The sequence below is a fragment of the Phodopus roborovskii genome, unplaced genomic scaffold (assembly GCF_943737965.1).
Source record: "Phodopus roborovskii unplaced genomic scaffold, PHOROB, whole genome shotgun sequence".
NCBI classification, from domain to species: domain Eukaryota; kingdom Metazoa; phylum Chordata; class Mammalia; order Rodentia; family Cricetidae; genus Phodopus; species Phodopus roborovskii.
In genome coordinates, this window is record NW_026126459.1 from 22,464,550 (window position 1) to 22,491,555 (window position 27,006).

At 54.2% G+C, this 27,006-nt stretch overlaps 2 protein-coding genes across 5 annotated transcripts; one reads left to right on the forward strand and one right to left on the reverse strand.

The window, feature by feature from the left end:
• The first annotated feature begins 872 nt into the window (after window positions 1-872).
• Window positions 873-16,094, forward strand: Kcnh3 (potassium voltage-gated channel subfamily H member 3). Its single transcript, XM_051189853.1, has 15 exons — window positions 873-1,276; window positions 2,492-2,725; window positions 3,124-3,258; window positions 3,593-3,726; window positions 4,156-4,399; window positions 4,611-4,768; window positions 4,856-5,063; window positions 7,733-8,014; window positions 8,227-8,426; window positions 8,847-9,096; window positions 12,179-12,396; window positions 13,523-13,854; window positions 14,490-14,596; window positions 15,259-15,335; window positions 15,429-16,094. Exons 1-15 carry the CDS (start codon window positions 1,201-1,203, stop codon window positions 16,029-16,031), a joined length of 3,258 nt encoding a protein of 1,085 aa, XP_051045810.1. The 5' UTR covers window positions 873-1,200; the 3' UTR covers window positions 16,032-16,094.
• A 257-nt stretch (window positions 16,095-16,351) lies between these two features.
• Window positions 16,352-26,120, reverse strand: Mcrs1 (microspherule protein 1). 4 transcript variants are annotated; one of them, XM_051189855.1, is made up of 15 exons: window positions 25,998-26,120; window positions 24,559-24,678; window positions 23,923-24,061; window positions 23,476-23,614; window positions 22,784-22,942; window positions 22,527-22,636; window positions 21,252-21,360; window positions 20,905-21,043; window positions 18,713-18,788; window positions 18,405-18,433; window positions 18,196-18,288; window positions 17,968-18,050; window positions 17,726-17,813; window positions 17,341-17,468; window positions 16,352-16,758 (listed from the first exon to the last, which is right to left on the reverse strand). In XM_051189855.1, exons 2-15 carry the CDS (start codon window positions 24,566-24,568, stop codon window positions 16,672-16,674), a joined length of 1,389 nt encoding a protein of 462 aa, XP_051045812.1. In that variant the 5' UTR covers window positions 24,569-24,678; window positions 25,998-26,120; the 3' UTR covers window positions 16,352-16,671. The 4 variants fall into 4 exon arrangements, with proteins under 4 accessions (XP_051045812.1, XP_051045813.1, XP_051045811.1 ...); XM_051189856.1 differs by lacking the exon at window positions 25,998-26,120 and adding an exon at window positions 25,334-25,357; XM_051189854.1 differs by lacking the exon at window positions 25,998-26,120 and adding an exon at window positions 24,867-25,262.
• Between the last annotated feature and the right edge of the window lie 886 nt (window positions 26,121-27,006).

Sequence of the window (27,006 nt, forward strand, 5' to 3'; positions counted from 1 at the left end):
GAGACGGCCGTCCGCCCCTGCTCTCCGCCCCCTCGCTGGAGGTGCGGACTCCCGGGAGAACCGAGCTCTGCGACTGAAGCGGGGCTGGGGGCAAAGGCGAGCACACACACAGGGGTGGGGAGTTTTTGCTAGTTTTCGGCCTCGAGCAGTCTTCGACCCTCGTGCAGTCTAGAAACTTGAGAGGATGCGAGGGGCGAGACGGAGGGCTTGGGGTTCGCGTGTCCAGCGCGCTCTCTGCGCTCCGGGGTCTCACTTAAGGTGTCTGGACTTCACTCCTGGGGCACCCCACCCTTGGGTTTCCTCGGCATCTGCCTGTACTTTTCAGGGGTCAAGCAGAGTCGCAGGGAAGCTTGGCTGCTCGAAACCGGGTTCAGAAGCTCCCCCTTTCGGAGTACTCTACGCAGTTAGAATGCTTCAAGGGGCCCAAATCTCCAACTACTGGACCTTACCCCGCTGCCTGGTCGCCAGTTCCCTTTCTCACGACAATTTCTCGTTCCGAAGCACATCTACAACACACACATACACGCGCACGCACATGTCCCCAAGTCCTCCTCTTGGTCCCTCTGGAGAAGAAGGAGCGCCCCGGGCTGCTCCCGAGACTGTCAGTCTGAGCCCACCCGGCAGTAGTTCTGCACTCGGGGAGCGTGACAGCGCTAGGGGGCGACAGCTTTCCCTGCCCCCCCACCAAGGTCCCTAGGGGAGGGGGATCCCTCCGCGGGAGGCCTGTCCCTTTAAGGAGGCGGCCCTGACTGGGTGTGCCCCGTCTCCATGGTTACCCCGGTGCAGGCGGCGGCGGTGCGGGAGGTAGGCTGCCGCTTCTCCCCGACAGACGGAGGGAGCTGCGGGGACCCGGCGCCGAGCCGAGCTGTGCCGAGCCTAAGCGGGAGCCACCACACCAGCCGAAACGGGAGCCGCGGGCGGGTGGACGGAAGGTGCCGAGTGCGTGGTGGCTGCGGGGCCTGCAGCCAGGAATCCGTGGGCGGCGAGGGGTCGCACGCCATGCGCCCAGCCCCGACGGCGCGGACGCCCCCTTGCGCGCCGGCCGCTGGTGGGGCCTGCGAGCCTGGGCCGGGCATTGCCCCCCGACGGCTACTCTAGGGGGCGCGGGGCCCGGCGGGGGGCAGCCGAGCCAGGCGCCCTCCCCGGGCGCTGAGTCCCCGCGCCCCGGAGGGATGGGGCGGGCGTCCACCGCCGCCTAAGATGCCGGCCATGCGGGGGCTCCTAGCGCCGCAGAACACCTTCCTGGACACCATCGCCACGCGCTTCGACGGGACGCGTGAGTCAGGCTTTAGCCCCCTAGCTTCAGGGGAGCAGTTCGCTGTCCGAACTACCACCTGCTGCTTGGCGCCCACCGGTCTCCCCTCTTCCTCACCCCTCTTGAAGCTGGGCCCATTCTCTCCTTCTAGTCACTTCAGGTTTCCCAGAGGTTTTCAGGGTCAACACTGCTAGCAGATGTCCCTAGGCGCCGGGGGTCTGGGATGAACCCATTACCCTTCTCAGACCAGGCGCTGTTGCAAGGGCTGAATCCATCCGATGAAGCCCGGGATCGGGGCCGGTGGACAGCGCAGAGGGCTCAAAACCCAGATTTAGAAATAAGATTTGCAAAGGAAGATAGAGTAGGCGGGATTCAGCAGATACTGTGTGTGCAAGCCCATCGCACAGCCTAAACACATCACTTGGAATGCCTACCCAGCCCCAAAGATGAGCTTGGGGACTCCCATTGGGACTGGGCAAGTTTGGAAAAGGCAACTTGAGCTCCCAGATTCTGGGTTCCTGGCTCTGAACATAGGGAAACATAAAAACAGGGACCCTCCCCCTCTCACTCCCAGCGGGGCTCCCCAGTTCTAACTAGCACCCTCCCTCCTGGTGTAGACAGCCCGTAGAACTCATCACTGAGCTCTCCCTCCCCCCACCCCAGACTTCTCCATCTGCTTTGGGCTTGAAGCCTGCTGATTCAGCACCCCTCATTCCCCCAAAACATGCTTGGCTCCTGGCTCTGTTCAGTCACTATCCATACACCCCCTTCTTGATAGCATTCACTGGTCCCTGAGCCAGGGCGTGCAGCGAGGGTGCAAACACAGCACAGGATGGACAGTGGCCTGGGTTGCTTCTCAGGCCAAGTGGGTCTCCGTGGGAGGAACCATACAGCCAACCTAGCTATCCAATTGGTGGGTGAGCCTGGCAGAAGCACAGGCAGGCCTAGAGCAGGTGCAGTCTTTGGGAAACCCCTAATTCAAACTGCTCCCCAGGGCACAATGTCACACAAGACTGCATTTAAGACTCTACATTGACATGTGCTGATCCTCAAACACACCCATACACATTCAACCAGGAGTTGATCCTTGGAGATATTGATGCTTCATTCATGAACTGGTCCTGGCCAGCACACACAGCCCCTCTGGGTGGGTTTTTCCGGTATTGTGGAAAGCAGGGCTGGTAGGTGAAGGTGCCCTTCAGTTCATGCTTTCCTCTGAGGGGTGTTCTCTTGCAGACAGTAACTTCGTGCTGGGCAACGCCCAGGTGGCAGGGCTCTTCCCTGTAGTCTACTGCTCTGATGGCTTCTGTGACCTCACGGGCTTCTCCAGGGCCGAGGTCATGCAGCGGGGCTGTGCCTGTTCCTTCCTCTATGGGCCAGATACCAGTGAGCTGGTCCGTCAACAGATCCGCAAGGCCCTGGATGAGCACAAAGAATTCAAGGCAGAACTGATCCTGTACCGGAAGAGCGGTAAGGCACCATGGTACCAATTCACCTTGCCTTCAGTGTCACCCTGGTGACCTGGGCATCCACTCCCACGGCCTTTCTTCCTTCCTTTTACCATCTTCATATGAACCCATCCACTCTTCAATCCCTTTTTCTGCCTGTACCTCTTGTCCTGCCCTACACCCTCGCTCTAGTCTCAGCCACCACTTATTTCCAATCTTGAGTTTCTCCTATTCAGAAGGGGGAACAGCACCCATCTCAGTGTGTCTGGCAGTCATGTCTCCTCCCCTTTGCTCCCTCTCCTACACCCTGTCCTAAATGAACCCACACTGCTGCTCCCTCCCCAGGAAGCGTTTCAGCTTGCTTCTGTTGTTACCTTAGGTGGGGCAGAGAATGGGAGGTAGCCAAGTCTCTTTTCCTAGGGCTTCCATTCTGGTGTCTCCTGGATGTGATACCTATAAAAAATGAGAAAGGGGAGGTGGCCCTCTTCTTGGTCTCTCACAAAGACATCAGTGATACCAAGAACCGAGGAGGCCCTGACAACTGGAAGGAGAGAGGTGGGTGCCCTGCCCTGTTGATTTAATCACCTAGGCTCTGCTGGAAGCATCCCACTGGCTCTGCATCTTGAGACCTTCTTAGGAACTTCCTCTCCAGGGCCTTTCTCCATTGACTCCTTTTATTGTCTTGCTGGATCCAGAGCAGCAGCTGATCCTGGAGCTAGTGTACTTTTTGAATGCCCCTGGGACTGCACAGCTCTGATTGACACGTGACCCAGTGATGTGAGGAATGTGCAACCCCTCACTCTTGAATAGACAGATCAGTCCACAGACTAACAGCTACTGTCCTATACGCAGGATTCTATTACCATCACAGGACCCTCTTTCTCTGCAGGTGGTGGCCGGCGACGATATGGTCGGGCAGGATCCAAAGGCTTTAATGCCAATCGGCGGCGGAGCCGAGCTGTTCTCTACCACCTCTCTGGCCACCTACAGAAGCAGCCTAAGGGCAAGCACAAGCTCAATAAGGTGGATCGAGCACCTGTGTGTGTGTGTGTGTGTGTGTGTGTGTGTGTGTGTGTGTGTGTGTGTGGTGTGGGGGCAGGGTCTGACTAGCTCAGGAGAGCCGGGAGGGTAACTAAGCCGCCTCAGGGTGAAGTCTCCAAAGCTACTCAGGTCCCACGAGCCCTTTATGGGTCTTATCTGACCCATCCGAGGTTCTAAGGAACTCCTTGGCTTTGGAGTCACATGGGCCTGGGTTCAATCCTGGCTCTACTCCTAAGCAAATTTTTGGCCTTGGCTAAGTTGGCTAACCCTGTCCTCAGCTCTCTGGCCCATGTCAGGGATATGTTGAGAGTGCAGAGAGAGAAAGGAGATGAATGCTCCCCTGGCCATGCTCCTGAGTTAACCCCTGTCCTATCCTTTCTTCTGTACCTGGACCTGCCCCTCCTCACTCAGGGAGTGTTTGGAGAGAAACCAAATTTGCCTGAGTATAAAGTTGCTGCCATCCGGAAGTCACCCTTCATCTTGCTGCACTGCGGTGCTCTGAGAGCCACCTGGGATGGCTTCATCCTGCTTGCCACACTCTATGTGGCTGTCACTGTGCCATACAGCGTGTGTGTGAGCACAGCGCGGGAGCCCAGTGCTGCACGTGGCCCACCTAGTGTCTGTGACTTGGCCGTAGAGGTTCTCTTCATCCTTGGTATGTGTAACGTGTGCCTGCTGCTCCACTCAGAGCCAGCCCCATGCCCCCTTAGGCTTTTGTAGGGATCATTCCTTGCTTGGCTTTTAGTGCTCCACAAGCTTAGTCAGGTCACCGATGTGAAGGGCCTGGGGCAGGACCAAGCATTGAACATGTAGGTACCCAGTGATAAAGAGCTGTACCCTACTGATGTGTGCCCCTTTCCAAACAGATATTGTGCTGAATTTTCGTACCACATTTGTGTCCAAGTCAGGCCAGGTGGTATTTGCCCCAAAGTCTATTTGCCTCCACTACGTCACCACCTGGTTCCTGTTGGATGTCATAGCAGCGCTGCCCTTTGACTTACTACACGCCTTCAAGGTCAACGTGGTCAGTTGGCTGGGCTGGGTGGAGAGCTTTGGACTGGTACTGGCAGGGCTAGAGTTGCCTGGGATGACTCCCCTTCCCCGATCTTAGTACGTTGGGGCTCACCTGCTGAAGACTGTGAGGCTGCTGCGCCTGCTGCGCCTGCTGCCAAGACTGGACCGGTACTCCCAGTACAGCGCCGTTGTGCTCACCTTGCTCATGGCCGTGTTCGCTCTGCTCGCCCACTGGGTGGCCTGCATCTGGTTCTACATCGGCCAACAGGAGATTGAGAGCAGCGAATCCGAGCTGCCTGAGATCGGTACAGCAGGCTGAGAGGAGGGTTGCATGCATGCCAGAGGAAGGATGGCAGGTGCCCGGATATGATCATCTGCATGTGGGAATGTCAGAGAAACGGTGTGCATGTATGTGATGGCCACCACCATGTGGGGACAGCCCAGTGACTACCTGGGGAGTCTCAGTAACCCATAGTATCCTCCTGATGACCAGACCTAGGTCACATTTCTCAAGCTCTTGCCCAGCTGTAGAAGGCCAGGTAAGGCCCTGCTGGCCTCGTGCTTTCCCTTCAATGCCACCTTCTTTGAAGCTTGTCCCCACAGGTTCTCCAGGCCATCGCATGACTTTTGCCACCTCCAGCTTGTCTGTCTTTCCTATGCACCTGACTCCATGCCCCCCCCCAAGCCTAAAAAACAGCCTTTTTATCCCAGCACCGCCCTCCTTCATTTCACCTCCACCGCTTCTGCTCCCCCTTCCACTAAACACCCACTCAGTTTTAACTCCTGCTGTGCCTTTCCACCCTCACTCTCCGTGTCTCCCACAAGGTTGTGATTTTCTAGGCCTGAACCCCAGTAAGCTATAGTCCCTTACTGCCAGCCACACTCCTGCTGTGTGAGGTGTGGCCCCAGGCTGAGTCCATCTTCCCAGCACCTCCAAGTCCCACAGACTCCAGAGAGGTTTTGCTTGTTTGTTTTCAAGACAGGGTTTTCTGTGTAGCTCTGGCTGTCCTGGAATTCACTCTGTAGACCAGGCTGGCCTCCAACTACCTCTGCCTCCTGAGTGCTAGGATTGATTAAAGACATGAGCCACCGTTGCCCAGCTTCCGGACAGATTTTATTTGCATCTCTCCTCCCTGCTTATGGGTGACAGCCCATGGTGTCACCCATAAGGACATCACAACTCTTCCCATTTAGCCATCCCATTCCAGCCAGTGTAACAGCTGGTGCATCCCAAACTGAGCATGCCTTTCTTCCATGCCTCCAGCCCTCTGTCAGCTTCTTGGTAACTGAAATTTGTTGAGTTTCCAGCTGCTTGGATAATCTCTCATGTCCAGTGACCTCAGTGGGGTCACCAGTCAGTCTTAGAACTTGCTCTGATGGGTTCCCCTGAGATGCCGAGGTTCCTGCGAACCTTCTCCTTGCTGGGTGCATGGAGACAGTGTATGCCCAGAGGAGCCACTTGGCAGCTCCCCTGAGTCCTCTAGTTGCTGAGCATGTGGAAACAGGAACACTCCAGCTCCTTGGCACTTGCCTTTCCCAGGGGAGTCTATAGTTCAGGCAGGCTGGGTCAGCAACCACCCCAACCCTGTCACCTCCAAGTGGCCCTGAAATACCAAATTCTCAGTGAACCCCATTCTTTGCAACTGATCCAGACACCCTTGATCTTGAGCCCATACAAGATGGCTCAGTGAGTGAAGGTGTTTGCTGCCAAGCCTGGCAGGCCAACATGGTAGAAGGAAAGAACTGACTTCCACAAGTTGTCCTCTGGTCTCCACATGCACACCATGGCATGTGCACACACGGAAGGAAGGACAGAAGGAAGGATGGAAGGAAGGAAGAAAAGGGAGAAAGCAGGCAGGCTTTAAAAAAAAAATACCCTCCCTATCTTTTAAGGTTAAGTACACATATCTCTTCTCCCAGGGAGCTGTTGAGCCCCTACCCAGTAACCCTTAGGTTTAAGCCGCCCCCCTGGTATAGATCCAATACAACCTCTGTCCCTCTGCAGAAGCCCTGCCACCTTGTACAATCAGCTACTGAGGGAATGGGTGTGGATGAGAGGAGCGGTTTGAGGACCTCCAATACCGTGCAAAAAACAAAACAAAACAAACAAAGAGCTGGGGGAGTGTGGCCCAGGGCCTGTGTGTTGGCCTTGTGAACTTGCTCTCTAATTCAGTGCCCAGGGGAGATTGGGTAAGTTCAGTCTCTGCCCAATAGTCCATCCTGGCCGTGTGAGCGCACATGTCTGTGTGAGTGTGCAAGTATATATAGACTCATCTGTGTGCAAGTGTGTCCCCTCCCCTGCCTGTGTGTGAGTGTGATCATTAGCATATAAAGGCCTTTTTAGTGCAAGTGGGCATTGTTGTGGCTGGGCATCTGCAGGGTTTTTACATGTGTGTCCTTGCCTCTCTCCCTGTGTGGGGCATGTGGGTGCATACATCCATGTGGGCATGTTGGTGACAGCATATGTGAGATGGGGTAGTTTGTGAGGTTAAGGGGCAGGGTATGGCTGGATGGGCAGGGTTTTCAGTAGCAGATGGCTTGGACAAAGAAAAAAATCATGTGAGTGGACAGGGCAGAGGAGGTGGCCTCAGCCATCCAAACTTGGGGACTAGGCTGAGGCTAAATGCAGTGAGATGCCCCCCACCCCCAGCCTCTTTGCCTGGCCACCCCCTCCTCCTATTGGCTGCATTCTGTGAGACTGACAGCAGCCTTGGAGAAATGGGTGTGATTCTCCTTACTCTGTCAGTGGCACCGACAGGATCTGGCTGTGGAGCTCGGCAGCCTTTCACCCATGCTGTCCCGCTGAGAGTTGAAGGGATAGATAAGGATGTGCCGGGTTAGCAGAGAAGAGATAAGGTGCCAGAAGCCACAGCGGTGAGCCTGCTTTTCCATGCTCCCCACTTTCAGGGTGGCAGCTATGTCTTCAGAGTAGCAGAAGTGCCCTGCTCTCTCAGTCGCCCCTCCCTTCCCCCAGGCTGGCTGCAGGAGCTGGCACGAAGGCTGGAGACCCCCTATTACCTGGTGAGCCGGACTTCAGATGGACAGAACAGCTCTGGCCAGAATGAAAACTGCAGCAGGAGCAGCAGCGAAGTCAACGGGACTGGGCTGGAGCTTCTGGGTGGCCCATCCCTACGCAGCGCCTACATCACGTCCCTGTACTTCGCGCTCAGCAGTCTCACCAGTGTGGGCTTTGGCAATGTGTCGGCTAACACAGACACGGAGAAGATCTTCTCCATCTGCACCATGCTGATTGGAGGTGAGGCTGGGCCGTGGCTTTCTGGGCCCCTTCATGCCTACCTCTCTCAGGGTCCCCAGAGCTAGGAATTCTTCTACCTTTGGTGGTCCGCCAGACCAGGGCTGGGAGGGATGCCCGCGAAGCCCGCCGAGGAACACGGGGACAGGCAGAGAGCAGAGGACAGGTTCTGTAGCCAGCCCTGCAGGTGACCCTTCCTCTCCACTCTTCCCCAGCCTTGATGCATGCAGTGGTGTTTGGAAATGTGACAGCCATTATCCAGCGCATGTATGCTCGCCGCTTTCTGTACCACAGCCGCACCCGTGACCTGCGAGACTACATCCGAATCCACCGAATCCCCAAGCCCCTCAAGCAGCGCATGCTTGAGTACTTTCAAGCCACCTGGGCTGTGAACAATGGCATCGACACCACTGAGGTGTGGTGGCCTCCTGGGCTGCTCCTTCTAGACTTTTGCTTCCTCAAGGGGTTTGTGCTTGGCCTCAACAATCAGGAGTGGAGGTGTGGGTGGGTGGGGAATGCAGAAGTTTGGTTTTTCCTGGTTCTCTTGCAGGGACAGCACCCACACGTGAGGCAGAGCAGAACCCTCACTGGGTCTGTGGGTCCTGTGCTCACTGATGTCAGAGTCTGAAGCCAGGAGGAGGAAAGGGGCAGGGAGGGGGCTGCAAAGAGCTTTCTTCCATTGACTGCTCCCTGCACACCTGAGTGCTATTCAGGAGGCCCAGGCCTCCTTTCATTTCCCCCCTCTTTCTCCTGAGGTTGGAAATGGTGGAGAAGAGCTGGTTGGAGGGGGCCTCCTCCCCTGCTACCATAACTCTCCCCTACTGCCTGCTTCCAGCTGCTGCAGAGCCTCCCGGATGAGCTTCGAGCAGACATCGCCATGCACCTGCACAAGGAGGTCCTGCAGCTGCCATTGTTTGAGGCCGCAAGCCGTGGCTGCCTGCGGGCGCTGTCGCTGGCACTGAGGCCCGCCTTCTGCACACCTGGCGAGTACCTCATTCACCAAGGCGATGCCCTCCAGGCCCTCTATTTTGTCTGCTCAGGTTCCATGGAGGTCCTCAAAGGTGGCACCGTGCTCGCCATTCTAGGTTTGTGTGAGGGGAGAAAGGGTGCTTGATTTGGGGGTGGGGGGTGGGGCTCATGTGTCTAGGGAACTCATGACCATTCTGCAGAAAGAAATCAGAGACGGGGGTACACACAAAGCCATGGAGGGGAGAAATCGATAGATTGGTCAGGAACCAGAGCCCTACACAAAGTGCAAAGATGAGCCGGTGACCACAGGGTCTCACAGGAGGAGATGGCAACCTTGAGGTTCTTCCTAAGATGAGGCCAATGAGGAGCCTAGCTTTTAAGGGGAGCCAGTGCATGACAGGATGGAGAAGCAGTAGAGGAAAGTGCAGAGGACATTTCTCTAGTACGGTGGAAAGGAAGCTGGACACCAAAGCCCAGATGTGTGACAGCGGGACCCAGCCTCTGCATGACAGGGTGGACTCACTCAGATGAAGAGCAGAAGAGAGAGGGGAAGAGGACAAGAGATCATCTCTATAGAAGGGCTAGTGCTAAGCACAGTGCCTCGCAGTGGACGTCTGCCCAGCTCTTCCATGCCAAGACTTTGAAAAACTCACGGAAGGGAACTGAGCACAGAAAAGTGACAGAATGAGGGATTGGCCAGTGAGGCTGGAACCCAGCTGTCTGACTCAGTCTCACAAGTGTTACATGGTCTACCAGGTGCCTTGGGAGAGCGATGACCACATGAGGGAAGCATTTCAGGAGGGCCAGGTGTGTACACAGGTCCAGGTGCTCTGGGAAGCACAGGCCTGCACTTACGAAAAGCCAGTTAAGGAGCTGCGCTGTGCAGCCGGCTGTGGGAGACTCTTGGTGATAACATTGGAGGGCAAGGAACTGAGACCAGCCTGAATAATCCAGGCAGGGTCACATGGAAGGAAGGTGATGGCCAAATGACAGCCAAGTCCTTGCTGTGGGGACAGCTAGAACCCAGAGGTGTGGGCCACAATGAAGACTAGGGCACAGCAGAGCCCAGAAGGTGGTGGTGTGATGTTGGACATCCCACAGCTACTGGCTGTTCATTCTCATTCCTTGAGGAGGGCCCTCCAATGGCATTAGATAAAAGAAATGCTGCCAGGGGGCTCAGAGCCCAACCAACATGACAGACTGTTAACAAACTTGTTTTTCTCATCTTCCACAAGCACAGCTTCTGAGCTTACACGTGGTTTATACTGGAACTGAGAAAGTGGAGTTGTGGCCAGATATCATGGCATATGCCTAGAGCCCAAGCCAGGCAGAGCACTGGGGCAAAATCAGTTGAGCCCAGGAGTTGTAGCCGGTCTAGGCAACATAACAAGACCATCTGAAAGAAAGATGGAGTGGGGAGGGAAAGGAAAAGCAGGGAGGGGAGGAGTGAAGGAAAGAGGAAGAGAGGAAGGCAGGCAGACAGGCTTAGTGAGCGCAGGGTTAGCCTAGCAAGCACAAGACCCTGGATTCAACACCCATTGTTACAAAAACCCAGGTGTGGAGGTACATGCTGGTCATCCCAGCACTTGGGAGGTCAAGGTCACCCTAGACGACATAGTGAGCTTGAGGATAGTCTGGGATAAATGAAACCCTGTTTCAAAAAGCAGAAGGGAAACAAAATAAGTAAATAAATAAGGAAAAAAGATAAGACTTATACCACACAGGTGTGGCTGGGAACACTTGAGGAGCTCCACTGGAGAAATTAGGCGGTGGAAAGACAAAGTGTGGCAGCCGCAGACTGGTCAGGGCAGGACTGTCGAGTTGGTCACTTGATAGTTCTGAATGTCCAAATGAGTACCTGGCCCTGGTCCTCTTGGAGAACTGACTGCTTTGTTCTGTGTAGTTCAGTCTAGCCCTCAACTTGCTGCTATTTTAGCTTCTGAGGGCTAGGAGTACATGTGCCCAGCTGTGACCTGGTTCTGCTTTGCTTTCTTCCCAGCCTTCCACCTGCCTCTTCAGCTGGGCATTCAGGTGCATCCAGCTGGCTCCTAGCAAGATGAGTCTGGCCCTGTAGTCTATGGTAGTGGTTCTGGCCCAACTTGTTTGTGAACTGATTCAGACAAGTGCTCCAAGACTTGTGATAAAGGGTGGCAAATGGATGAGCTGAGCCTGGAGGCCGTAGCCTGCATGCCAGTGGCGGGTCATTGGTTGCTGTTGACTTTGTCCTTCCTCCTGCTTCTCATTTTTGCATCTCTTCTTTGATGAGGACAAAATGACACCTATCTTATTTCAGATGATGCAAAAGACAGCTCCTTCCTTAAAATATCTCGTTGTAATTCAGACACCTCTTGAAGGACCCAGGTAGCCGCAAAGCAAGAACAGAAACTTACATAAGGTGCATCCTGCACTCAGCTTTGAGCAAAGCTCCAAAGACAATTAGAGGCCTCTGGTCCTAAGGCCTTGACTGCCCTTTCTAATCTTTCTAATCACCTGGATGCTCTGACAGGGGCGGAGGAGCTGCCGTGGCCGATGCCCAGGTTGAGGATGAGTAAAACAAACACGGGAGAGAAAAACAATGAAGTTATGGTTGGCTCTATCAAGAGCCTCATCAGGGCCACGGACCCTCCCCCATCTAACATCCCTGAGGCTGCCGGACATGACATCCTTTTATAGTTATTGTCAGCCAGGTGGTAGTCTCAGCCTAGACCCCTGTGGTGAGGTCAAGGTGCTCCCCTCCACACCCCTCTGTGTGAAGGAGGCAGTTCAGACCAGGGATAGTGATAGCATAGCCACCTGACATTTTCACCATGCCACGCAGGGCACTGAATGGTTACTGCCAAATTCTGGTTCATGAACAAGCCGCATCTAAATCACCTGTGGGCCTTTAAGAAAATCAGGTTGGAAAATAAAGGTTTGGCCAGGGCCTGAAAGTCTGATTGGTTTAATTTCCCCAGGGGAGTCTAATTAACAGTCTGTCTTGGAATCACAGGAATTGATGACACCCCATTAGATGCAGAGGTTTCAGCCCTTGGAATGCTTGAGAGCCTGGGTCCCACTGTTCTTCATTGTGCGCATGTGTGTGTGTGTGCGTGCATGTGTGATGCCACAGCCAGACTCTTGTGCTTCCCTCTATCTGTTCAGTCTACAGCCCATCTCCCCTCCCCTAGTGGCTTGCTAACCTTGGCTTCCTCTCCTCAGGAAAGGGTGATCTGATCGGCTGTGAGCTGCCCCAACGTGAGCAAGTAGTGAAGGCCAATGCGGACGTGAAGGGGCTGACATACTGCGTCCTACAGTGTCTGCAGCTGGCTGGGCTGCATGAGAGCCTCGCCCTGTACCCCGAGTTTGCCCCACGGTTTAGCCGTGGCCTCCGAGGGGAGCTCAGCTACAACCTGGGGGCTGGGGGAGTCTCTACAGAGGTGAGGGTGCTGGATATGTGCATGGAGGGGCTGGGGTAGCGGGGAGCAGATGAAGTGAACAACGTTGGGGGAGTAAAGAGGGAAGTGTGGTGTTGTGTGAAAGCTGCACTCGAGAGCAAGTGCACAGCACACACACATACCACCTCAGAGCAGGAGTCCACACTCAGCCCTTTCATATCATATCAGTCCAAGCCAGGAGGGCATAGTGGCACACTTCTTTAATTCCAGTACTCAGAAGTCAGAGACAGGCGAGTCTTTGTGGGATCAAGGCCAACCAGGTCTATATAGTGAGTTCCAGGACAGCCAGAGCTACACAATAAAGAAGCCCTGTCTTAAATAAATAAAAAAAAAAAAAAAAAAAAAAAAAAAAAACCCAAGCCAGTCCTGCTTAGTCCTCCCTGACACCCTGGGCTCTGACCAAAACCAAATCTACTGTGAAGGGAGCCACATGCAATGGCTAAGGTGATCAGGTGATCGGCAGATGGAGGGCTGGTCAGAGACTAGAGGGCCTTGCCTCTTCATCGTTAAATAGCATGTTCTGAGGGTTTGTTAGTTACTTTCCTGTTGCTAGAACATGACCAGGGCAACTTCCAGAAAGAAGACTCAGGGTTGCAGAGGGATGAGTTGGCATCAGGCATGATGGTAGGAGCCGGAAGCTGAGGGCTCAGTCTACCACAGGCAGGAAGTGGAGAGAGTGAAGTGGAATGGGTAGAGACTTTTCTGTCAGAGCCTACCTACCTTCATCCAGCAAAGCCACACCTCCTAAACCTCACCAGAAGTGCCATCCATCAACTGGGGACCAACGAACGGTTCGAATGCCAGAGCCTGTGGTGAGGGGAGGGGACGCGGCACAATTCATTTGAACCACCACAGAGATCTTGGGGTCCCCCTGATTATCACTAGCCCACACTGTGTAGTCCTGTTAGTCTGAAGGACCACGTAGAGGGGTGGTTATATCCACATCTGAGTGGAATTTGGGGGTGATTTCATCTGGCAGTGGTGCAGCAGGTCGCACCCCCCAGGGCGTTTTCCTCTTCCGGGGTTGTCTTTCCTGTGCCTTGGTAGAGGAGGTGAGTGATACACAGCAGTGGTCATCTATGCTGAATCCGTTCCCCTCTGTCCCCAGGTGGATACCAGCTCCTTGAGTGGTGACAACACCCTCATGTCCACACTGGAGGAGAAGGAGACAGACGGGGAGCAGGGACACACAGTCTCACCAGCCCCAGCAGATGAGCCCTCCAGTCCCCTGCTGTCACCCGGTTGCACCTCCTCCTCCTCAGCTGCCAAACTACTGTCCCCACATCGAACTGCACCCCGGCCACGTCTAGGTGGCAGAGGGCGGCCAAGTAGGGCAGGAGTTTTGAAGCCTGAGGCTGGCACCTCTGCTCACCCAAGGACCCTAGACGGGCTGAGGCTGCCCCCAATGCCATGGAATGTACCCCCGGACCTGAGTCCCAGGTGAGCAGGCCCTGGACTTCGTGGCAGGACTGTGGTGATAGGACAGAGGCACAGCTAGACATACCCCATCTTGAGTGTCAGGCTTTTTTGAGTCTGTGTAACCAGGTTGCCCTCCACGTGGTCCTCCTGCCTCTGCCTCCTGAGTGCTGAGATGGTATGTGTGCACCATGCCTGGCTTCGTGTCTTTTTAAAAAAGACTTTATTTTTAATGGAAGGGGGCAGAGGACTGGGCACAGGTACCCATAGAGGCCAGAAGAGGGCATTGGGTCCTGCAGCTCCTGTTCTATGTGAGTTGTCTACAAGAATGAAAGAGGCTTTTAACTTCAGAGTCATCTCCAGCCCCCATACTTCCATCTTAATCCATCCAGCCTTCATGGTCCAAACCTGCCTCCTCCAAGAAGTCTTTCCTGATTTCTGAAGTCTCACTACCAATTAGTAGGAGGCTGACCCTGAACTCTTGCTGTTTTGTTACTCCAGGTAAAACCAGGTTTCTAGAAGAGGGGATTGTGTGATAGCTTCTTAGGATGTCCAGGTCCCCCACGTAGCCCTGAACTTCTGCAGCTGACACAGGTGAACACTGGAACAGGCACAGTGGCTGCCCATCATCTGATTTGTTTTATCTGTTGGGTACACAGGGTTGTAGATGGCATTGAGGATGGCTGTGGCTCTGACCAGCACAAGTTCTCTTTCCGAGTGGGTCAGTCTGGCCCAGAGTGCAGCAGCAGCCCTTCTCCAGGACCAGGTACTGGGCTGGGGGGCAGAGTGTTGGTGGGCACCCCATTCTCCTCCCAGACCTCAATCCCTGTGGTGTCTAGAGGAACTGGCAGGGGCAGCCAGCCTGGATGCCCTCTCAGGCTGGTGATGACTGGAATGCAGACTTGGATGCCTGCCCTGTTGGCTCTAACAGTGTAAGTTGCAGAGTCTTGGTCCAGCTTCCTGTGTATAAAATGGGTTGTTGTGCAGTGTCTTCCTGACTGGGAAGAGAGAGGATCGGAAAGACAGGCAGCCTGGAGAGTGAAAAGTAACAGCACACACTCTAGGACAGAATGAGGGACAGATGCAAAGAACAACTTCCAGCCAGACATGGTGGCATATGCTTATAATGCCAGCACTAAGGAGGTGCAGGCAATAGGTCAAGAACAGCCTTGGCTATTCAGTAGATTTGGGAGCACCATGGGCTATGAGGCTCTGTCTCATCATCTGTCCCATGGAGGGACAACTTCCTCCAGGGAGGAGAGCATGGGACAGTGTTACTCAGGGCTGCTGACAATTTAGGCAAAATTGAACAACTTGACCAAGGCCAGAAGGGTTGCTAGGCAAACCCGGCCAGTGTTCTAAGAGGCTGGGCCTGGATCCTAAACTATCTCTTTTAGCAGCTCTGGCTGATAACTCCATCCTTTCCAGAGAGTGGCCTGCTCACCGTCCCCTTGGGGCCCAGTGAAGCCAGGAGCACAGACACCCTGGACAAGCTGCGGCAGGCGGTGGGTGGATGGGAGCAGGGAGGGAAAAGCAGGCCCTGCTGAGATGGCCGGCTGGCCCATTGACCTTGTGACCCCCACCCTCCACCCCCAAAGGTGATGGAGCTGTCTGAACAGGTGCTGCAGATGCGAGAGGGACTTCAGTCACTTCGCCAGGCTGTGCAACTCGTCCTGGTGCCCCAAGGGGAAGGCCAGTGTCCCCGGGTATCAGGAGAGGGGCCATGCCCAGCGACTGCCTCTGGGCTCCTACAGCCGCTGCGTGTGGACACTGGGGCATCCTCCTTCTGCCTGCAGCCCCCAGCAAGTTCTGTTTTGAGTGGGACCTGGCCTCACCCTCGTCCAGGGCATCCCCCTCCCCTCATGGCACCCTGGCCCTGGGGTCCCCCAGCATCTCAGAGCTCCCCTTGGCCTCGAGCCACAGCTTTATGGACTTCCACCTCAGATTCGGAGCCCCCTGGCTCTGGAGACCTCTGCTCTGAGCCAAGCACCCCAGCATCACCCCCTCCTTGTGAGGAAGGGGCTAGGACTGGGACCCCAGCACCTGTGAGCCAGGCTGAGGCTACCAGTACTGGAGAGCCCCCTCCAGGGTCAGGGAGCCGGGCCTTGCCATGGGATCCCCACAGCCTAGAGATGGTGCTCATTGGCTGCCACGGTCCTGGCACAGTTCAGTGGACCCAGGAAGAAGGCACAGGGGTCTGACTGCTGGCTTGAGGTCAGTACTGCAAACTTCCACCACCTGCTGCTCTGCCTAGGCTCACAGCTGTGCACTGCCCGCTGGCTCAGCCCAGGGAGCCTGGGAAAGGAAGAGGCTTAGCCTAGCTTCAGAGGGTGGGTTGGAGCCTCAGGCAGGCCCCAGACTAGGGGTCCACAGGTTCTGCTCCACTGATCTGCTTGTCTCCCCTCCACCAGATGGGGGCAGAGGCCTGAGGACAAGGAGGGGTTCTGCCATTCCTTGCATGTGCCCATCTCCACCTGTCCTCATGTTTTTTATATTAAAAAACATAAAAAATAAAGGAAACTACTTTGGAACTCGGTGCTTTTTATTTACAAAAAGAAAAACAAAAAGGGAGGAGACTAAAGCTGATCCCCTGGAGACACAGGAGTGATGTGGCAATGGTGGGGCTCTGGCTCTGGGGAGGCACAGGGGTCCCAGCCTCTCCTGGCTTCCCCGTGGTGATCCCACCTTGCTTCAGAGGCTCAAACCAATGGGCCAGCAGTTGGGCCTCCACTACCCACCCTGGGCAGAAGAGTTTTCCAGGAGCCTGAGTTCCCAGCTCAAGGGAGCTGGAATGACAGGGGAAACCGAGGCCAAAGAATGCCCTGGTTTCTGCTACCCGCCTCACTGTGGTGTGATCTTGGCAGCCTCAGCCCGGATGAGGGCAATGAGGTCCTGGTTGATGAGGAAGACGAATCGCAGGCTGGCGATCTGAGCAGGAGAGAAAGATGTCTCAGTGAACAGGTAGGACAGGACATCCATGAACTAGTCTGTCATGCACTAGGTGACACACACCCTTGTGGTAGAATATTTTAAGGTGTGTGACTTTTGTTTATGTTGCATTTGTTTAACTCTGTGAAGCTGTGTTACTTTGCCTGTCTAAAACACCAGTTGATCCTAACAAAGAGCTAAATGGCCAATAGTGAGGCAGGACCAGGGACAGGCGGGGCTGGCAGGCAGAGAGGATAAATAGGAGAAATGAGAAAGAGGAGGAGCAGCAAGAGAACAAGGAAAGCACATCGGGGGCCGGGGCCCAGCCGCCCAGACACACAGGCAGCCACAGAATAAAAGGAAAGTAAGTTATACAGACAGAAGATAAAAGCCCAGAGGGAAAACATAGACAGGTTAATTTAAGAAACGCTGGCTAGATATAAGCCAAGCTAAGGCCAGGCATTCATAACTAAGATAAGCCCCCAAGTATGATTTATTTGGGAGCTGGGTGGCAGGCCCTCAAAAAGGCCACAGAGTAAAACTTCACACTACATGCCCTAGCATTCTCCACCCCCAACTCACCTCCACCACAGAGTTGTTGCTAAGCCGCCATTTGGAGCCACATAGCACAGGCCGGCCATCGATATAGATGGGCCGCCGGCCCTCATTGGCAATGAAGAAGTCACCATTGTTTTTCAGCTTGATGACACCTGTAGAGGAAGAAAGGAAAAGGGACGACAACATGGAGACAACCCAGAGAAAGCTAAGTGACTTTCTGCTTCCTGGGGATGAAAGGCTTGAAGGTGCCTGAGAACCCCTGGGTGGAGCTCTCAAAGTACCAGCTCGTTTGGCCTGCCTCACTAATTCACGAGGGGTCCGTAGGCACAGAGCCCGGGCTGGAAGGGCTAGTGAGAGGATTGGGAGGGTGTCCCACACTGTTTCCTGCTAGAGTGGCAGGAAGGTATACCTTGCTTTCGGGAGATCTTCCAGGCTGGACCTTCTAGAGACAGGTCCACATCAATCTGGTTGTCCTTGGTTGCTCTGCCCAGGGTGATCTGGGAAAATGGGGGATGCGAGGGCTCAGATAGGGAATGAGGGAAAAGAGCCTCATACAGGCCAGGGAAAGACGAGAAAACAAGAAAGGGGCAGAGAAAGGGACAATAGAGGAATGTGCCTAGGCAGGGTGGGAACTGTGCCTGCCTGTCTTACCTCACGAGAACGCATTAGGTATCGCACCATGCGGCCCCGCAACACTGCCAGGGTCTGGTTGTCAAAGTCTGGAGAGCTCATGCCTGAGAGGAGGAGGAGGGTCAGCAACGTACAACTGAGCTGGGGCAGGGAGACAGGGAGAGGTCTAGCAAACAGCACACCCAAATAGGCAAAGGAGAGGCCCAATGGGGCAATGGGTGCCAGAGTTCACTCCCTGAGCCCCCTCACCTGTGATACTGTCCACCAGCACCTGCCATTTATGCAATTCCTGTTCCAGCTGCCGGATCTCTCGTTTCTGGCGCCGGTCGGCCACCGTCAGCTCTGAGGCGAGGTTAAGTGGTAAGAAGGGACACTTTGATGCCACTAGCACCTTCCACTGGCCCCCTCCATTTCAGCAAGAGCTCCCTTTTCCACTCTCCCCAGCAGGGTAGACTTACCATGCTCCAGGACTTCATCTCGCATGTCCCTGAGTGGTGAAAAGGATGAATCAGGCCCACTATCAGGCTCGGCTACCTGGCCCACTAGGGCGCCCCAGGCTCTTCAGCCAAGGGGCTCAGGAAGTTGTCTAAGCCCTGGCCTAGCCCTGGGACTGGGGTGGGGAGAAGGGGAAGGCAGTGAGCTTAAGTGGCCCCCATAGGAGAGGGTGCAGCAGGGTGGCTAGGCCCAGCAGCCACACCTGAAGCTGTGTCTGCTGGGCAGCCTGGGGTGCCCAACAAATAGGAGTCGACCCTCTCCGGGAACTCACTTGAGCTTACTGTCGTCAATCAGGTCCTCTGCATCAGAGAAGTTTAGCACTTGGTCCCCCTTGGGCAGTGGCTGCACTGAACAAACAACAGAGGAAGTGTCAATGTCCGATTCCGTCCCAGTCCCAGTGCCCAGCAGCCAGGTGAGCTGAGTGGCCAGGCTGCAAGGACAGAAACTTCTGGAGCCAGAGCCACAGACAGCACAGTCCCAAGTCGGTGGCACTCTGACTTGACATAATGCACCCTGCCACTTAACTTGGGACAGAGTTGGTTCAGGACCAGGGAACTATAGGTGCCCTGCATGGGCTGCTGGCATACGGCAGGCTTATTCCTAAGGCCTCAAACTAAGCAGGGGGGACTGCTCAGTTCCCTGTACATGTGAGGGAACAGACACCAGAGGGCAGACGAACCTCTGACCCTCGTTAGGCACAGCCAGGAGCCAAGCCACTCCCCAGCCTTTGGGCTCCCTGAGAGGCATGCGCCAGAAAAGCACGGGCCAAGAGCGGCTTTACCGCAGTCTGTGGGGAAGAACCTCCTTATGGGACACGAGACTAACTTTATGCTTTTAAAAGATGAAATGGAGCAGGGTAATTAATATTAGAACCCACCAAGTATATTCTGAAGTTTCAACTATTTCTGTTGAGAATGAAAGAAACCAATGTGTCCAGGATGTTAGAATTTGGGATTTCTGACCAGTGGTGCTCTATAGCAGGGCAACTTGTGGGGTGGGAGGGCTGCACAGGAGGCAAGAGACTGTGGAGACAGAGGAGTGGGCTCTCTGGTCACTGCCACCAAGCTGCCTTCCATCAGGTCTGCTTGAAATCCATGACTCTAAATATGTGACTAACCTGCTGGAAACTAAGCCAAGGAAACCGGCTGATCCTTGGGATACCCGGCTCTAAGCAACGAGAAACAAATTCCCACACAGAGACTCTTGGAGGAAAAAATTTATATAACCTTTAAGATAAGGCTTTCAGTGAACAGATCGACTTCTAAAATGACAAAGAAGCAGGATCTGGTGGTACAACCCCAGAATTCCAGTTCTTGGGAGATGGAGGCAGGAAGGAGGTCAGCCTGGGCTGTAGAAAACCAAGACTCACAAAAGCCAGGTGGTGGGGTACGCCTTTAATCCCAGCACTGGGAAGATGGATCTCTGAGTTTGAGGCCAACCTGATCTACAGAGTGAGTTCCAGTACAGCCAGGGCTACACACAAAAACCCTTTCTTGACCCCACCACCACCACCACCAAAAAAAGACAAGCTGGCTTTAAAACAGTAAAAATAAATGTCACCTAGCAAATGTTCTTTGGGGCGATTTAGTGATAGGCAAGGCATCAAGCCCCTGGACCACTAATCTATAGGACAGATTTCCTACAATCCTCCTGCAGGAGGCGATCTTTTGGAACGAGAGCTGCAGGGACACACTAATGCAGCAAAGGACCTTACTTTCAGAGTATGAAGAGATACGGTGGTGTGGTGCACCATGCAGCAGGCAGTGGATTCAGGCATGAAGAGTGTGCCTAAACCTCTGACACCAGAACCTGGGTCACCAGTCCTCCTACAGGTTTCCTGAAGCCTAACCAGATGGCTTTCCCAGCACTTGTCCTCCAGAGAAGGGGAGCTCGATGAGGGGGTGGCAGAAGGCATTCCAGCCCTCGTGAAAGAAAACAGATGGGGGCCTAGGTATGAAGTCTCCTGGGGCGTCCTGGGCCTAAGCTACCTGACAACACAGACTCCCTGGTCCACGAATGAGGAGGATAAGAATGGTGACAGGGCAACTTTAAAGGTAGCCATTATCTCTGGGGTGAGAAACATGGGGAAGAGTGACTAAAGATGGACATGTCCAGTTTGCTCCAGTTTTAATGCTACCTATAAATAATATACTAATGTATTGTTTATATGACAGCAAACTATGCCAAGAAATAAAACAAAAGACCCTGAAACAAGAAGTAGGATTAACTGCTGTTAGGACCTTTGGCCCAGGATACCGGGCAAGCTGGCTTCCCTTCCCACAATGCCAAAGGCCCTGACAGCTCTACGAGGAAGCAAGTTTTGTTGCTGCTGTTTCTTTGCAAACTGAGGGCTGCTGAAGACTCTATTACAGGGCACAGGTAGGCAGCAGTGTTTGCAGCACTTCACACACGCTCTCACACCGCAACACCTGGCTGCTCACCATGGAGCCCCTGGGGTGTTACCTGTCTGGTCCTCGAGTAGGTAATACTGTCTCATGAGCTGCCAGTGGGCCTGCAAAGCCTTGGCAGTACGGGTCAGGTAGAAGGCATCAGGGTGTCTGTGCAGCAAGTCCTGGAAGGTTTCCAAGGTGGGCTGGCTGGTCTGGGAACATGAAATATGCTCTTCATGCCAGGGCTTTCTCATTCCCACCCGACTCTGTCCCCAAGCCCTCCTAAGGACCTGGGAGAAGCAAACGTCACCCAAGGGGCCAGACATCAATGTGCAGACCATAGACGGGGCAGGCGGACTCCCCACACTGGTGGTTTTCTGAGTAGTCCAGCCTGTGCCCTGTCCCAGTCCTCAACCTTACCGATCCTACTTTGCTCAGCAGCTGCTCCTCAGCCTTGCTGAAAAGGGCCTTGCTCTGAATGGCTGCAATGGCTTCTGGGTGCAACTGCCTCATGGCCTGGCAAGCCAGCCTGAGCATGGAAAGGAATGAAGAGCAGAGCTGAAAGGAGTCCAGTAATCTGGGATTCCTACTCCCCCTAAAACTATAAGCCTTTGGAACTTAGAGATCCCAAGCCTATAGGTCCTTGGTAGAAATAACCTGAGGCTTAGCATAGCACCAGGACATGTTCCAATGAATGAAGAAGAGGCAATTCACTAGATGGAGTCTGAAGACCCAAGTATGGTGGCACATGCCTGGAGCTCCAGCCTGCAGGAGATGGAGGCACAAGGGCCCAAAGTTCAAGGCCAGTCTGGGCTATACAGTAAGCTCCAAATCAGCCAGGTATACATTGTAAAACCTGGGCTCAAAACAAGAGAACAAGAAAGGCGTTGGGGGGTTGGAGAGAGGCCTGGATCCGAGATACCTCCCGGAACCAGCTGTGACTCTCTTTCTAGTCCTTCCTCAGTACCCAGCCAAAGCTGCCACTCATTAACCACTGCCTATTGCCTCCTTTTCCCAGGAGGAGGCCAGCTTGTTTTCTGGTGTCTTTGGGCTATGGCTACAGCTCAAGTGGGAGGATGGCAGGGCTGTGTAGGAGTAGAAGGTGGCGTTCAGCATCAAACCAAGCATTGAGGACACTGAATTAAGTGACTGAGGAGGAGTATACTGCCTATGTACATAAGCTTATTTCAAACTCTGCTAAAACTAAACAAGTCTTGGGGCTCTTTTGTTTCAGTTCTCTCTCTCTCTCTCTCTCTCTCTCTCTTTCTGTTTTTCTCAAGGCAGGGTTTCTCTGTATAGCCCTGGCTGTCCTGGCACTTACTCTGTAGACCAGGCTGGCCTTGAACTCAAGAGATCTGCCTGCCTCTGAGAGGCTAGTGTGGAAAGCTGGGAGGTGACAGTGGTGGGCCTGGGGTCCCTGGCACTTGTAGGCATTTGTATCCTATGCTGCCTTCTTCTCTACCTTCAGACTCTGCTGCTTCCCTCCCTCTATCTGGGATTAGAAGGAACTAGAGGAAAGAGCTTCTTTGTAAAACCTGGCAGGTCCCCAATTATCCCAGAGGACGCAAGACACCCAGCCCTGCCTCCCAAGCCCTTTCTTTGGGCTCTGGAAGAATTTGGCTCTCCTATACCTAGTTCCAAATTTGGGTGGCCCTCAGCAACCCCTCACCCCCACCCCGGAGCCAGCCCACTCACTTGGAGATGACAGGGTCGTAGAGCAGGGCATACCAACGCTCTTGAACCTCCCGAAGGGTGAAGCGGCAGCTGAACTTCACACCCAGGTGGACAGATGTCAGGTCATTGGTCTGCAAGACCCAGATTGGTTTGCTGCAGCCTCAGCAATAGGAAGAATCCTTCCCTTGGAAGCCATAGAGTTCTACTAAGCTAGTATGGGGGTTGGGATTTGGAGGGTAGGGGAGATGGAAGCCCCAGTCCCATGGTGGGTGAACTACCTGCAACACAGCATTGATGAGTAGGAGGTCATCTGCAGGCTTCCATCGGCCCAGATCCTTTGTCACCTGAAGTGGCTGTTTGCTTTTCTTCACACGCTTAGTGAGTCCAGGGGTTGGGGCAGGACTGGGTGGAACAGGAGTACTAGGAGCCTTGGACACCTGGGTACAGGACAGGATCACCATGAACTCAAAGCTGGTATCAGAAAAGCTGAGGCTTCAAACCTACTGCCTCACATACCGTGACAGCTGCAAGCTCAGGCAACACCAGGGAGCCAAGCTGAGAGCTTAGCTTTCCAATACCCACCCCCACCAAATTACTTCTACATAATTCTTGACCAGATGGGGTCTTCTCTCTGCTTGTGGTACCCTCGAGTTGAGAATGGAGGGTGGGTGGGGAGGATACCAGGGAACTACTCTTGCTGTGCACTGTCTGGGGCCAGAGCAATGCCACCTGGGGGTTATTTTTACACCCTGCAATGCTGGGAACAAGCTGTCTGCTCCCAGAATAGATACATGCTCCCTGCCTCCCACACCGAATGTGATACAGGATGCACTGCTGAGCGAGGAGTGCAGCAAGAAAGGGAGGAGGAAAAGATAGGAGGGAGGGGTCTAGAGTGGGGGCAGGGCAGCCTATCCATCGGGGAAACACACAGCCCAGCACACTCTGGCCCCAAGATGTACCAGTTCCTTACCTTCTTCTTCTCACTAGAGGAGGGCTCGCTCCCTGAACAGCGGCCTGATTCCACTCCGCTGGCCCCCTTCACCCGGGTAGAGGATTTGGCCAGGCTGCTCTCTACCAGCTCATCATCAAATTTTTTTCGTTTGATGAACCTGTAGGAGGTCCTTCACTATTAGTCACTGGTACCCCAGCCAACCTCAAAGAGCAGGCTCCCAGTGGGAGCTAACTGCCCAGTTGTCTTTACTTTCCACCAGTGCCTGGCTCAGTGGACGGGAAATAACCAAATGCTAGTCCTGAGATGACAGGCCAGAGACTGAAACTGTCATGAGGAGGGATCAGTAGGGAAAGGAAAGGAAAAACTCAGGCTGTTTGAACCCCAGTCATTTCCAACAGAGGTTAAGGCATGTGGTACCTCATCCCACGAGACTACCCCTTCCCAGTCCCTCTGAAACCAGATTACCTGGATGAGCTTCTGCGTTTAGGGATAGTACCCAGGGCCTGGGACGAAGCTCGCTTTTGTCCTGCCAGTGACTCTTCATCCTCTGAACGGCTAGCAGTGCCTGATGCCATCAGGGATGAATCTAGCAACCCCTGAGAATCTAGAAAAAGAGAAACGATGAACTCAGGCTCCCCAAGTGCCCTCTGCACACAGGACCCCCCTTTCCAGCCTCCTCTTTGCCAGTGCCTTCAGCCCTTTCTCTGCCTCCTTGAGGCTTGAGGTTTTTAAGGTGGGAGTTCCTTGGCCTTCCAGATCTCATCTGGACTCAGATCTGGCCCAGACCTTCCACAATGGGCAGTTCTCCCGGTGCCACGTGTCATACCACGCAGCACATGTGCTCAGGTCAGACTGGTGATGCCAACACACCAGGCTCTGGGCATAACTGCTCCCTCTGTCACCAAAATGCAGTGTGCCAAGAGCAACAGCTCAATAGCAAGTCAGTCAACTGTGCTTCTGCCGAAAGGTGCATGGATGGTGCCGGCCCAGGGGGACGTGCCAATGCCCAGCCAGGAGGACCGAAAAGACACTTGTACAAAGCCTGGGGTAGAATCAGCAGATGCTTGGTGCATCTCGGGAGCGGACCTGGCCTCATACTACCTTTGTCCATCCTCTCACGGTCCCAAAGCCACTGGATCCAAACCACAGGGCTAGGAGGAAGGGTCCCACGGGCTCATCCAAGGTTTCTGACCAAGTGAGCTTAAATGCCGAGAAGAGAGTCTGAAAAGGAGAACAGAGCTCCCTCAGGCTCAGATCTAACAGGCCAAACCTACTTCCCACCTCCTTAGTCTGATCATTTCCCCCATCTCCTAAGGTAGGGAGGACATACGTAGTGGAAAGAGGCATAAAGCGCCACTCTCAGTTACACTGAATAATCAGTAGCTACTACCTGATGTGATGGCTCCTACCTTTAATCCCAGTACCGGGAGGCAGAGGCAGGTGGATCCCTGTCGAGTTTGAGGCCACTTTGGCCTAGCCAGCAAGCCAAGACTATGTAGTGAGACCCTGCTTCAAATAATGAAAACAAAAGTATAAGTAGCTATGTGGAAGTCTCTGAGACTTTGGAGAGTATGACAAATGGTGTAGACAAAAGACATACTAGGTTCAGAGACCCCGCTAGTTTTACCAGCAAGTCCCACACGAAGCATCTTGACGGTCAAGCAGGAAGAACCAAGGGGTTCTTGGCTCATTACTTTTTTCAGCTGCCCACTCACATCACCAGCACTAACCCTTCTCCCAGGCCGCAGCCAGGCAGAGTAGAGAGAAACCCAGTGTCTCACTACACCTTTCCCCCTTCTATTTGCGGTTTTTACGTAAGTGGGTGGTACCTTCTGAAGATCAAAAACAGTGGTTTGGGAACTGTGTGAATACCCACCACCTTGGGAGACCCGCTTGTAACCCACTGTACACAGGTGTACAGACTTCCTGGAGGACTGTGTCTGCAGACCCCGCCCCTTCGGACTCGGGGGTCTCCCAGGGCCAAGTTCCGGTTCTGCGTCCGAGGCCGCTCCTCGCCTTGCTCCGTAGGCTACGGCTGGGAAAGGCGGGCACCACCGGAGAGGGTGAAGGTGCCCAGTCCCACAAGCAACTGAAGCCGAGTCTCTGCCTACCTTCCTGTCCTTACACCCCTCCTCCCGCCACAGCCCACCCAAGGCGAGGGATCAGTCCACGTCTGTTTCGGGGACTCTGGGAAGGAGTGGTAATTTAGTCAGCTCTGCAACTCCTAGCATTGCACCGATAAACCACGATGCGCTCGCAGTCTGGCTCTGAGCCCCAGGGGCTGGTGACAGTGAACCAAGACCAACTCCCAGCAATGCTCACCCCACCTTAAGCATGCCATCTTTGCGCATGCGTAACGCCGCAGGCCAGATTCCAGCCCTGTCCGACTCACGCATGCGCAGACTTTTCGGGGCGAAACCGGGGCGGGGCCCTGAGACTCGTTGGTTGGGGAGGGGGGTTGTGCCCCGCGGCACATTGTGAAACTCCATTTCACCCCCATCTCTACTCAGAACACAAGGAGACGAACCGCGAGGTCTCACCATTCCTAGGCTGCCAGCTCCAACAATTTCTCCGCGGCGACAGGAGGAGCCGCAGGGCCAAAGCCGGCTTCCGTGAGGTACATCTACTTCCGGGTTGCTAACGAGAGGCCTGCGCGACCTTTTCCGGTTCGTCCTGGAAACGTGAGCGAAAGGGGCGTGGCTGGGCGGCCTAGTCGAAACCATCTTGCCGGAAGCCGGAAGTGAGACTTTCCGGATTGGAAAAGGCACGGAGGGAGGCATTAGGCATAGTAGGAACCTGAGAAGTTTCCCAGTTCAAAGAGTATCGGGGAGGACGGGGCTTGCAGTGAGACCTAGTCCAGGGGACGCTGAGAGCCTTGGTACCGCTGTATGAATTTGAGCTCCGTAATGAGCACTAAGCTTGCAGAGTCTCCCAGGACCGAATTTGGTATTGTTTGATCGGCCATTGTTTTTAGATAAAGTATTCTGTCAGGCCCTTTGGTAAGCACAAGACTTGCTGTAGCAGAGGAGATATGACGTACAAGAAGATCAGGAAGATGCATGTCTAAGGAGGATATGCAGGATGGTGGCCGAGTTTCCAAGGAAACGCCCCGAGAGAAGGGGCTGTGCCAGTCGGTTACATCAGATGGACTCCATCCACCTAGACAGTTGAGGGCAGTCGTGGGAGCCAGGAAACCAACCGAAGCACTATCTGAGGACAGTGTTCCTGAGAGAGAACTATTGGGAAGAACTAAGGGTTGTGAGAGATGCCTGGGAAATCTAGGGAAACCGGAATATGATGGTTCCGTTTGTTTCGTGCCCTCTAGGGGTCACGAAAGCTTACGCTGTGGCAGGCGAAGCTCCTTGGAAGAGCGTTTAAGCAACGCGTCTGACGTCCTGAATTCAGGTGTCAGATGGACGACTTGCCCATTGCCCATGACAGTTTTATGGTTAATTCTCAGCTTCAAGTCCCCATTTAATTTATTGGGACTGATTTATTGAATGAGTATGTACCTGTTTTATCTCCCAGAACCATTAAGTTTTCTGGTAC